At 43.6% G+C, this 13,260-nt stretch overlaps 1 protein-coding gene across 1 annotated transcript in view; it reads right to left on the minus strand.

Annotated features, from left to right (window-relative positions):
* Nucleotides 1–13,260, minus strand: part of LOC126416336 (uncharacterized) — a 586,934-nt gene that overhangs the window by 524,719 nt on the left and 48,955 nt on the right. Inside the window, exon 4 of the mRNA XM_050084004.1 lies at nucleotides 10,639–10,713. Coding sequence (XP_049939961.1) covers nucleotides 10,639–10,713 — 75 coding nt within the window. The remainder of the gene's footprint in view (nucleotides 1–10,638; nucleotides 10,714–13,260) is intronic.

Genomic DNA, 13,260 nt, shown 5'->3' on the forward strand with positions numbered 1-13,260 from the left:
TTTAAATAAAGACTGGTACCTGATTTCGATAGTTGACAATTAGTGAGCATATTTGAAGAGTGTTTTAGATGGATTATTATTTTGACAATTTAGTAGTTATTTGGCTCTCTTGATGCAAATGTATTGCATTATTTACGAGTGGTAGACTGTGCAATGCATTATTTTGACGTTTTACAATAAGCAGGCACGTGTGTAGAGCATTGTAGATGAGTTATTTAGGAGTAGTTTGCAGGTCTGTATGCTGTGTAGCATGTCAGAGCCTGTGTTCTGTATCACTGTGATAAATATACTCCATCGATAATTAATTTGTTCGAAAATAAATAAAGTACACTCCTTCCTCTCTCCAGCAGCCCATTGCAGGCTGATTCCATTTCCCACGAATCCCTAGGAAGAGGTGGTGGTCGGGTGACTTATGTTAGTGGAGGTAGCCCAAGTGGCCTATCTACCTGCGATTTTCTTTTCTTAGAAGAGATATAACAATGGTGTAATGCATTATCCTGTTGGAATTTGAGCTTACCGCCATTTTTCAGGGGGAGTGGGGTGTGGTACTTTCCCACCAAAATTCAAACTTCCCACCAAAATCCCCCATCTTGAATGACGTCTTGGCCACCATCTTGGATGATGCCATGCGCTATTGCCAAGTCTATACGCCACTATTTTGGATGACGCCATTGCCGCCATCTTGCGTACACCTGCTAACAATGCACAGTGGACCAGAGAGGCTTTGTTCCAATACTTGTGTGTGGGGGGGAGGGGGCGTCTGTGTGTGTGTGTGTGTGTGTGTGTGTGTTTCCACTATTTTACATGAACACCACAGAAGAGATGCAGCTGGTGGTCTCTTTTTAGGCTTTGTTGGCTGCAAGACAGGAGGAGGGGTGTTAGGATATATATAGCAATTGAAGTACTACTATCATCTTGGGGTTTCTTTTCTATTTATTTGTTAAAACTATCGTCATTGCATGCACCATTGCCCCATTTTAATATTTTGCTGTGACTGGTTTGTAAGAGGGGAAGGGGATGGGCCATAAAGCACAAATGACCTAGTGCAGAGACCTTGGAAATTTTGATTGGATATTTTATTTTAACACTAGGTAATGATTGGCAAGAGGACAGACCCACTAATAATATTCAGCTAATTCCACCAGCTTGGATTTCGACTGGGTAGGGGGAATGGGAGGGGAGGGAGTGTAGGTTTTTAGTTCCCCAATAACTCTGTTGGGTTAGTTCCCCCATCTATAATTTTGATTGGTTGTTTCATTTTTAATACTACACTGTGATTGGTTGACAGCAATTGGTGGGGAGTGGGAGTAGGGAGGAGAGTGGGAAAGAGGTCCTGATTATAACAGGTAAGGATGATGACATAACTGAAAAGACTGATGACGTCATTTATAAGAGTGACTAAGTCACTCGTAAGCCTAGACCCTCAAGATGCAGATGTAAATGACAAGGAGAATTTTCCAGATTTGTCATGACACACCAACTTACAGAGACACTCACTTGAAATTTTCAACTGTTTCTTTCACTTGCAGGATTGCTATCGCTTATTACCATATTTTATTAATCAAGTCTGAAAATCTATGTAATAAAAAGTGTGTTACATACAACAGCATGCACTAGTATAGAGACCTAGCTATAAGAATAGTTGTGAATATCTATATCATTAGGTAAATTATGATCATAACTGGACGACACTTAAGTCATATTATTAGTTTCGTCATTAAAGTGGAAAGCGGAAGTGCTGCCTCAGTTCTGAGTCCATAATTACAAACAGGAGGAAGATGCCCTACTTGTTCTGTCAGAAAAACATGTTGTGTCAGGAAAAAATAATTTTATTATTAAGCCCATCTGATCCTACGGTTAACCACACTCTGCCGATATGTCTGAGAACAACAGGCGATTAATTGAACTTAAATTCTCACCTATGTTGACTACCCTGATATAAAAACTGTGTCATATCATTATTAATTAGCAATATTTACAGATGTTTTCGATGAACGATATGTCACTGCACAGAATACTCTCAGCTGAGCAATAAACATTAAATATTTATTCTCTCATTGTGTTCCACTACAGGTGTAATATCCTACAAATTAATAAACAGTATTTTATTACATTTTTAAAAACTAAGGGAGGAACATACTGCTATATGTTACCTTTGTAATCAGTCAATAAATCCAAGTATATTAGGTGAAAGACTGAAATATGCAGTAGTATCAACGATTTATAAAACTGAAGATAAGAAGTAATGCCTTATTATAAATCCAACTACGTCTTCGTTGGCTCCCAAATATTTTTGAGATGTTAACTTCTGACATATAAGTTTACCTCCATTTTAACAAAAATCTTTTTGCAATGGTTTAACTTGACTTTTACAAAAGATCCTCTACAAAGAAAGCAATGTATGCAGTCACAAACACATATCTGCTACAACTAAACAGTTTCCAGGTTACATTTTCTCTGTTCTTGCCAACGCCTTAGATTAAACGGATCATAAAATTCTGCAAGGTAAATTAAGTGGTCTGGCGTGAAATGCAATCCACTTGCATTTTTTGTGTCTTATGTTGGCAACAGACAATGGAAGGTTACGTTAACAAATGATACCACCACAATATAACAAAATTATGAGTGGTAACTTGAAATATGGTGTCCTGCAAAATTTGCACTTATAGCAGAACTTTTGTTGACCTTCATTTAATGTTTCAACATGAACGTTGTAGCACTGTTCAAGATATGTACTCTGATGAACGACCCAAACACAGCCACTCGAGAGACGACCAGGATAATAATGGAAAATGTTTGGAACTGATTTACAGCAAACAACTTAACATTTGACCTAACAGAAACTGGTGTTTTGCGGTTACACTCAAATGGAAACGACTTGCAATTGCCCGAAGAAAAGGCTAATGGTAATATACAGGATGAGGTGTTCAGGTGTATACTAGAGTGAATCGCTCTTTCATACTTGCCTTGCACATACTATTGGTGCCCCCCTTTCCGTATTTTCACTCAGTACTGTCGTGTCGTATAATCTTCTGGAGCAATGCATCTGAATCAAAAAAGCCTTCTGCTACATAAACGAACAATAATACAATTATCTATAGTTGATAAGGGAGCATCTCGCAGAACCGTCATCAGTGACCACGGGATTCTTAGACACACGCACCAAAACGTTTCCTCACTAATAGCATGTTCAGTTAACGATAAAAGTTAAACCCAGATGAACGTTGAAATTCACAGTCGCAGTACCTCAAGCAAAGAAAATTTTCATATAGACCGTGCAGTTTTGTTTTCTTTGGCAAAAGTCAATAACAGGAAAACTTGTTTATTTATTTAATCTGAACAGGTGGAGGCGTACAAGCCCTCTCCTGCATCGAACATGTGCAGTATATATTTCACGCTTTAGTTACTTATTAAATGACAGTAACTGTAATGTGGGAAGTATTTGTAATGTGGTTCAGTGCTGACAAGGAATTAACGACGTTAATTCTAGCTCCACTGATACTAATAACATTAATAATAACGTTAGTGGCAGATATTCGAGGCAGACAAATGTAGGTAGACCGAACCGAGTAAGAGCTTTGAGCAAAGGAAGCGGCTACTCGGGTAGCAGAGTACTTGTGGCGTGCACATGGGTTTTTTTTTAGGCTAGGCAGTAGTGCGAGGTGCCCTGATGAACACTCACCAGTCGACGTGGAGGCAGAGAAATCGGGACGCGCTCAGTGTAAAGACATTTCAGATATCAAGATATTTGCAGTAAATTTCCAGAGTGTTCGGTATAAAGTTCCTGAGTTTATTGCCCTCCAGGAAGCGTGTGGCGCGCAAATTATTCTCTGGACTGAGACCTGGCTGAACCCTGAGATTGGATGTCCTGAAATATTTGGTGAGGGTTGGAATGTGTATCGGAAAGACAGATTAGACACCGTAGGAGGTGGTGTCTTCACTGCAGTTGACAAAAATATTGTGTCTACTGAGGTCGAAGTAGAGCGTGATTGTGAAGTTATCTGCACACGTTTAACAGGGCTATGGGAAATAAAGTTAATTGTTGGGTGTTATTACAGGCCACCAGGTTCCACCGTGACAGCTCTAGAATCATTCAAAGGCAGTCTACATTCTGTATCGCAGAACTACCCGGATCATGCTATATTAGTAGGAGGCGACTTCAACCTACCTAGTATAGACTGGGATGTCTATGGATTCATTACAGGTGGTACAGACAATCCGTCGTGTGAATTACTTTTGAACAGATTATCCAAAAACTGTCTTGAGCAGCTAAATCGACAGCCAACGCGTAATGGAAATATTTTAGATCTGGTAGCCACGAACAGACCAGACCTCATCGACGGTGTCAGTGTTGACAGGGATTAGTGATCATTATGTTGTCATTACGACTATGGTTACGAAAGTTAAAAAGTCGGTCAAGAAGGCTAGGAGAGTATTCTTACTAGAAAGAGCAGATAAGCAGTTGTTAGCATCCCACTTAGTAAATGAATGGACTTCATTTACTTCCGGTACGATGGACGTGGAAGAATTATGGGCAAATTTTAAACACATTGTAAGTCACGCATTGGACAAGTATGTGCCGAAAAAGTGGGTTACGGACGGAAATGACCCACCGTGGTTTAACAGCGCAATTCGGAGAATGCTCAGGAAGCAAAGACAGTTGCACTCGCGGTACAAGAAAGATCGGGAGAATGAGGACAGGCAAAAGTTAGTAGAGATTCGTGCTGCTGTAAAAAGAGCGATGCGCGAAGCATTCAACCACTACCAAATTTTAAACACATTGTAAGTCACGCATTGGACAAGTATGTGCCGAAAAAGTGGGTTACGGACGGAAAAGACCCACCGTGGTTTAACAGCGCAATTCGGAGAATGCTCAGGAAGCAAAGGCAGTTGCACTCGCGGTACAAGAAAGATCGGGAGAATGAGGACCGGCAAAAGTTAGTAGAGATTCGTGCTGCTGTAAAAAGAGCGAAGCGCGAAGCATTCAACCACTACCAAATTTTAAACACATTGTAAGTCACGCATTGGACAAGTATGTGCCGAAAAAGTGGGTTACGGACGGAAAAGACCCACCGTGGTTTAACAGCGCAATTCGGAGAATGCTGAGGAAGCAAAGACAGTTGCACTCGCGGTACAAGAAAGATCGGGAGAATGAGGACAGGCAAAAGTTAGTAGAAATTCGTGCTGCTGTAAAAAGAGCGAAGCGCGAAGCATTCAACCACCACCAAATTTTAAACACATTGTAAGTCACGCATTGGACAAGTATGTGCCGAAAAAGTGGGTTACGGACGGAAAAGACCCACCGTGGTTTAACAGCGCAATTCGGAGAATGCTCAGGAAGCAAAGGCAGTTGCACTTGCGGTACAAGAAAGATCGGGAGAATGAGGACAGGCAAAAGTTAGTAGAGATTCGTGCTGCTGTAAAAAGAGCGAAGCGCGAAGCATTCAACCACTACCAAATTTTAAACACATTGTAAGTCACGCATTGGACAAGTATGTGCCGAAAAAGTGGGTTACGGACGGAAAAGACCCACCGTGGTTTAACAGCGCAATTCGGAGAACGCTCAGGAAGCAAAGACAGTTGCACTCGCGGTACAAGAAAGATCGGGAGAATGAGGACCGGCAAAAGTTAGTAGAGATTCGTGCTGCTGTAAAAAGAGCGAAGCGCGAAGCATTCAACCACTACCAAATTTTAAACACATTGTAAGTCACGCATTGGACAAGTATGTGCCGAAAAAGTGGGTTACGGACGGAAAAGACCCACCGTGGTTTAACAGCGCAATTCGGAGAATGCTCAGGAAGCAAAGACAGTTGCACTCGCGGTACAAGAAAGATCGGGAGAATGAGGACAGGCAAAAGTTAGTAGAAATTCGTGCTGCTGTAAAAAGAGCGAAGCGCGAAGCATTCAACCACTACCAAATTTTAAACACATTGTAAGTCACGCATTGGACAAGTATGTGCCGAAAAAGTGGGTTACGGACGGAAAAGACCCACCGTGGTTTAACAGCGCAATTCGGAGAACGCTCAGGAAGCAAAGACAGTTGCACTCGCGGTACAAGAAAAATCGGGAGAATGAGGACAGGCAAAAGTTAGTAGAAATTCGTGCTGCTGTAAAAAGAGCGAAGCGCGAAGCATTCAACCACTACCAAATTTTAAACACATTGTAAGTCACGCATTGGACAAGTATGTGCCGAAAAAGTGGGTTACGGACGGAAAAGACCCACCGTGGTTTAACAGCGCAATTCGGAGAATGCTCAGGAAGCAAAGGCAGTTGCACTCGCGGTACAAGAAAGATCGGGAGAATGAGGACAGGCAAAAGTTAGTAGAGATTCGTGCTGCTGTAAAAAGAGCGAAGCGCGAAGCATTCAACCACTACCAAATTTTAAACACATTGTAAGTCACGCATTGGACAAGTATGTGCCGAAAAAGTGGGTTACGGACGGAAAAGACCCACCGTGGTTTAACAGCGCAATTCGGAGAATGCTGAGGAAGCAAAGACAGTTGCACTCGCGGTACAAGAAAGATCGGGAGAATGAGGACAGGCAAAAGTTAGTAGAGATTCGTGCTGCTGTAAAAAGAGCGAAGCGCGAAGTATTCAACCACTACCACCGTCATACCTTGGCAAAAGATCTTGCTGAAGACCCTAGGAAATTCTGGTCTTAGGTAAAATCGGTAAGCGGGTCAAAGGCTTCTATCAAGTCGCTCACTGATCAGTCTGGCCTCGCAATGGAAGACAGCAAAACGAAAGCTGAAATTTTAAATTTAGCATTTGAGAAATCTTTCACGCAGGAGGATCGTACAAACATACTACCGTTTGAGTCTCGTACAGATTCCCGTATGGAGGACATAGTGATAGACATCCCTGGTGTTGTGAAGCAGCTGAATGGGATGAAAATAAATAAATCGCCAGGTCCTGATGGGATTCCAGTTCGGTTTTAAGAGAGTACTCTACTGCATTGGCTCCTTACTTAGCTTGCATTTATCGTGAATCTCTTGCCCAACGTAAAGTCCCGAGCGACTGGAAAAAAAGCGCAGGTGACGCCTGTATATAAGAAGGGTAGAAGGACGGATCCTCAAAATTACAGACCAATATCCTTAACATCGGTTTGTTGCAGGATTCTCGAACATATTCTCAGTTCGAATATAATGAATTTCATTGAGACAGAGAAGTTGCTGTCCATGCATTAGCACGGCTTTAGAAAGCATCGCTCCTGCGAAACTCGCCCTTTTTTCCACATAATATCTTGGGAACCATGGATGAAGGGTATCAGACGGATGCCATATTCCTTGACTTCCGGACAGCGTTTGACTCGGTGCCCCACTGCAGACTCCTAACTAAGGTACGATCATATGGGATTGGTTCCCAAATATGTGAGTGGCTCGGAGACTTCTTAAGTAATAGAACCCAGTACGTTGTCCTCGATGGTGAGTGTTCATCGGAGGTGAGGGTATCATCTGGAGTGCCCCAGGGAATTGTGGTAGGTCCGCTGTTGTTTTCTATCTACATAAATGATCTTTTGGATAGGGTGGATAGCAATGTGCGGCTGTTTGCTGATGATACTGTCGTGTACGGGAAGGTGTCGTCGTTGAGTGACTGTAGGAGGATACGAGATGACTTGGACAGGATTTGTAAGTGGTGTAAAGAATGGCATCTAACACTCAATATAGATAAATGTAAATTAATGCAGATGAATAGGAAAAAGAATCCCGTAATGTTTTAATACTCCATTAGTAGTGTAGCGCTTGACACAGTCACGTCGATTAAATATTTGGGCGTAACACAGCAGAGCGATATGAAGTGGGACAAGCATGTAATGGCAGTTGTGAGGAAGGCGGATAGTCGTGTTCGGTTCATTGGTAGAATTTTGGGAAGATGTGGTTCATCTGTAAAGGAGACCGCCTATAAAACATTAATACGACCTATTCTTGAGTACTGCTCAAGCGTTTGGGATCGCTATCAGGTCGGATTGAGGGAGGACACAGAAGCAATTCAGAGGTAGGCTGCTACATTTGTTACTGGTAGGTTTGATCATCACGCGAGTGTTACGGAAATGCTTCAGGAACTCGGGTGGGAGTCTCTAGAGGAAAGGAAGGGTTCAAATGGTTGAAATGGCTCTGAGCACTATGGGACTTAACATCTTAGGTCATAAGTCCCCTAGACACAGAACTACTTAAACCTAACTAACCTAAGGACATCACACACATCCATGCCCGAGGCAGGATTCGAACCTGCGACCGTAGCGGTCGCGCGGTGCCAGACTGAAGCGCCTTTAACCGCGTGGCCACAACGGCTGGCGAAAGGAGGGGTTCTTTTCGTGAATCGCTACTGAGGAAATTTAGAGAACCAGCATTTGACGCTGACTACAGTACAATTTTACTTCCGCCAACTTACATTTCGCGGAAAGACCACAAAGATAAGATAAGAGAGACTAGGGCTCGTACAGAGACATATAGGCAGTCATTTTTCCCTCGTTCTGTTTGGGAGTGGAACAGGGAGAGAATATGCTAGTTGTGGTACGTGGTACCCTTCGCCACGCACCGTATGGTGGATTGCAGAGTATGTATGTAGATGTAGATGTAGAAATTAGGAAGATGTGGTTGGAAAGACCGATACTAAGTTATTATACAGTAGCGAGTGTGCACAGGAACAAAAGCAGAAATTATTGTTCCTAGAGCACATATGTCGTAAATTGTCTTTTGAAGCTGGAGCCATTACACGGTTCCCTGATATAACAAGGGAGGTCATTCCAGAGCCAACGCAAAACTACTGGAAAGGACTCTGAGAAAGCAGCTAAGCGATGCGGTGGGAAACTGTTTACTCCTGATTGTTTTATTTATATATATTATTATATACACTCCTGGAAATTGAAATAAGAACACCGTGAATTCATTGTCCCAGGAAGGGGAAACTTTATTGACACATTCCTGGGGTCAGATACATCACATGATCACACTGACAGAACCACAGGCACATAGACACATGCACAATGTCGGTACTAGTACAGTGTATATCCACCTTTCGCAGCAATGCAGGCTGCTATTCTCCCATGGAGACGATCGTAGAGATGCTGGATGTAGTCCTGTGGAACGGCTTGCCATGCCATTTCCACCTGGCGCCTCAGTTGGACCAGCGTTCGTGCTGGACGTGCAGACCGCGTGAGACGACGCTTCATCCAGTCCCAAACATGCTCAATGGGGGACAGATCCGGAGATCTTGCTGGCCAGGGTAGTTGACTTACACCTTCTAGAGCACGTTGGGTGGCACGGGATACATGCGGACGTGCGTTGTCCTGTTGGAACAGCAAGTTCCCTTGCCGGTCTAGGAATGGTAGAACGATGGGTTCGATGACGGTTTGGATGTACTGTGCACTATTCAGTGTCCCTTCGACGATCACCAGTGGTGTACGGCCAGTGTAGGAGATTGCTCCCCACACCATGATGCCGGGTGTTGGCCCTGTGTGCCTCGGTCGTATGCAGTTCTGATTGTGGCGCTCACCTGCACGGCGCCAAACACGCATACGACCATCATTGGCACCAAGGCAGAAGCGACTCTCATCGCTGAAGACGACACGTCTCCATTCGTCCCTCCATTCACGCCTGTCGCGACACCACTGGAGGCGGGCTGCACGATGTTCGGGCGTGAGCGGAAGACGGCCTAACGGTGTGCGGGACCGTAGCCCAGCTTCATGGAGACGGTTGCGAATGGTCCTCGCCGATACCCCAGGAGCAACAGTGTCCCTAATTTGCTGGGAAGTGGCGGTGCGGTCCCCTACGGCACTGCGTAGGATCCTACGGTCTTGGCGTGCATCCGTGCGTCGCTGCGGTCCGGTCCCAGGTCGACGGGCACGTGCACCTTCCGCCGACCACTGGCGACAACATCGATGTACTGTGGAGACCTCACGCCCCACGTGTTGAGCAATTCGGCGGTACGTCCACCCGGCCTCCCGCATGCCCACTATACGCCCTCGCTCAAAGTCCGTCAACTGCACATACGGTTCACGTCCACGCTGTCGCGGCATGCTACCAGTGTTAAAGACTGCGATTGAGCTCCGTATGCCACGGCAAACTGGCTGACACTGACGGCGGCGGTGCACAAATGCTGCGCAGCTAGCGCCATTCGACGGCCAACACCGCGGTTCCTGGTGTGTCCGCTGTGCCGTGCGTGTGATCATTGCTTGTACAGCCCTCTCGCAGTGCCCGGAGCAAGTATGGTGGGTCTGACACACCGGTGTCAATGTGTACTTTTTTCCATTTCCAGGAGTGTATATATTTTGCAGGACACCAAAAACAGCAATCGTCTATTGTCCTTGCCACCATTATCTTTATTCTTATTTTGTTGTTGTTGTATTCATTTCTTTGTGTCTATACGTTGTTTCACAGTCTTATTCATGTATCATCTTTATTTCTATCACATTACATTTCTTTTTAACTGAGAATGCTCATATTTTATTTCATTACAGAGCACTCTAAATGTCAAAACCCGGCTTCTGAAATTAAGCAAAATTCACAACTCTTGCTCCTTATTCATATAACACTTGATCTGCATTCTGTTACTGACATAAAGAGTGAAAGCTACTGGGCTGTAATTCCCTACTATGTACCAAGCTTAGCTGCTGATAAGTCAATATGTTTAACTTACCATGGTCACGTTCCATTATTATTTCTTCAAGATTAGCTGCTAGTTTTGCTACATGATCATCTCGGAACATTTGTCCTGAAATTAGAGAAATTTCACCTGAAATTAAACTGCAATATCATACAAGATATTTTATGAGTTAAAAAATATATGGTATTCTCTGAAACTGGATTATTACTCAGTACTTAGTACATAAAAGTTTGAAAACGATATGCATATTGGTTTTCAACAAGTTACATAATGTAAACTCTTAATCATCTTTATATATTTTTAAGTTTTTGTTTTAATTTTTCCTCCCTGTGTGTGTGTGAAACACATGTGGCTTCTATATCTTCATCAGCTGCTAAGAGAAAAAAAGATTCTTCCGATTTCTTGTCCAGGTGCAGTTTTTTATCGGTATGTCACATTTTCTGAGTCTTATTTTACTTATGGAAAACAGGGTACAGTTTTGATTTTTTCCTATGTTTTTGCTATTGACCTAAATTTCTTAATATGTGGATCTAATTTTGTTGTGAGTGCTCACTGTGCGGTGAATTATGTAAATCTAAGATTTAACTAGTTCTATGGTATGAAAGAATTTCATTTGAAGCGAAGTCAGGAATTTATGTGGAAATAGCAGCTTTGGGAACAACTCTTCGCGAAGTAGCATATCTGCCATCTTACTTCCATCTGAGTTCTCTCCCAGTCCTGTAATCTCCCTTGTACTGCTCCTCTATGCACACTGGGGTTACAGAAGTCTTGGGCTGCTCCTAAGTGTCTGAACTCCTTTTGCCTGGCGTACTGCAGTAACTCGACATGGCGTGGACTCAACAAGTCGTTGGACAATTCCTGGAGAAGTACTGAGCCATGGTGCCTCTACAGCCGTCCATACTTCCGAAGTTGTTGCCGGTGCAGGATTTTGTGCACAAGCAGACCTCTCGATTATCTCCCATAAACGTTCGATGGGATTCATGTCGGGCGACCTTGGTGGCCAGATAATTCACTGAAATTGTCCAGAATGTTCTTCAGACCAATTTCGAACAATTGTAGCGTCATGACGTGGGCACATTGTCATACATAAATATTCCGTTATTGTCTGGAAACATAAAGTCCAAGAATGGCTGCAAAAGTTCTCCAAGCAGCCGGACATAACCAGGTCCCAGACATTCCATGTAAACACAGCCGACACCATTATGGAACCACCACCTGCTTGCACAGTGCTTCGTCGACAACATGGATACATGGCTTCGAGAGGTTTTACACCACATTCTGACCCTACCATCAGGTCCAATCAAATGAAATGGGGACTCATCTCATCAGCCCATGGTTCATCATTCGTCCAGGGTCCAGTCGATATGGTCACCAGCCCAGGAGAGGCGCTGCAGGCGGCGTCGTGCAGTTAGTAAATACACTAGCATCGATCGACTGCCGGTCGTTGTCACCGACAGGTTCTAGGCGCTTCAGTCCGGAACCGCGCTGCTGCTAAGGTCGCAGGTTCGAATCCAGCAGTGGGCATGGATGTGTGTGACGTCCTTAGGTTAGTTAGGTTTAAGTAGTTCTAAGTCTAGGGGCTGATGACCTCAGATGTTAAGTCCCATAGTGCTCAGAGCCATTTGAATAATTTTTTTCGGTCAACTGCTGCCGTGGCCCGTAAATATCAAATTTCGCCGCACTCTCCTAATGAATGCGTTCGTCGTACGTTCGGCACTGATTTCTGCCGTTACTTCACGTAATGTTGCTTGCCTGTTAACGAAAATTCTACGCAAACGCCGCTGCTCTTGGTCGTTACGTGAAGGCCGTCAAGCACTGTGTAATCTATGGTGAGAAGTAATGCCTGAAATGTGGTTTTCTGGGCACACACTTGACACTGTGGATATCGGAACACTGAATCCCCTAACGATTTCCGAAATGGACGTCCTATGCGTCTAGCTCCAACTACCGTTTCCCGCGTTCAAAGTATGTTAATTTCCGTCGTGTGATTATAATGATGTCGGAAACCTTTTCACATGAAACTCCAGAGTAGTATTAGATCCACTAATGAATTGCCCTTTTGTACCTTGTGCATTCGATACCACCGCCATCTGTATATATGCATATCGCATCCCCCCACTTTTGCCACGCCACTGTACTCCTTCCACATTTCTGCTTCCCCTTCTTTGCTTAGGACTGGTTTCCTACGTGAGCTCTCCTGATATTCATACAGATCCTTCTCTTTTCTCCAAATGTTTCTTTAAGTATCCCGTAGGCAGTATCTATCTTTCCTCTGGTGATATTTGCTTTTAAATCCTTACATTTGTCCTGTGGCCATTCCAACTTAGCCGTTTTGCTCTTCCTATCAGTATCATTGAAAGACGTTTCTATTCCCTTTCACCTGCTTGATTAGCTGCATTTTTATATTTTCTCCCTCCATAAGTTAAATATTTCTTGTATTATCGAAGGATTTCTACTAGGCCTTGTCTTTTTACCTATTCGATCCACTGCTGCCTTCACTAATTTGTTTGTTGAAGCTACCTATTCTTCTTCTGTTGTATTACTTTTCGCTGTTCTAGTCAACCATTGCCTAATGCAACCTCTGAAACTCTCAACAATCTCTAGTTCTTTCAACCTATCCCGGTCCCATTTCCTTAATTTCCTACCTTTTTGCAA

Source organism: Schistocerca serialis, chromosome 8, assembly GCF_023864345.2.
Source record: "Schistocerca serialis cubense isolate TAMUIC-IGC-003099 chromosome 8, iqSchSeri2.2, whole genome shotgun sequence".
Taxonomy (NCBI): domain Eukaryota; kingdom Metazoa; phylum Arthropoda; class Insecta; order Orthoptera; family Acrididae; genus Schistocerca; species Schistocerca serialis.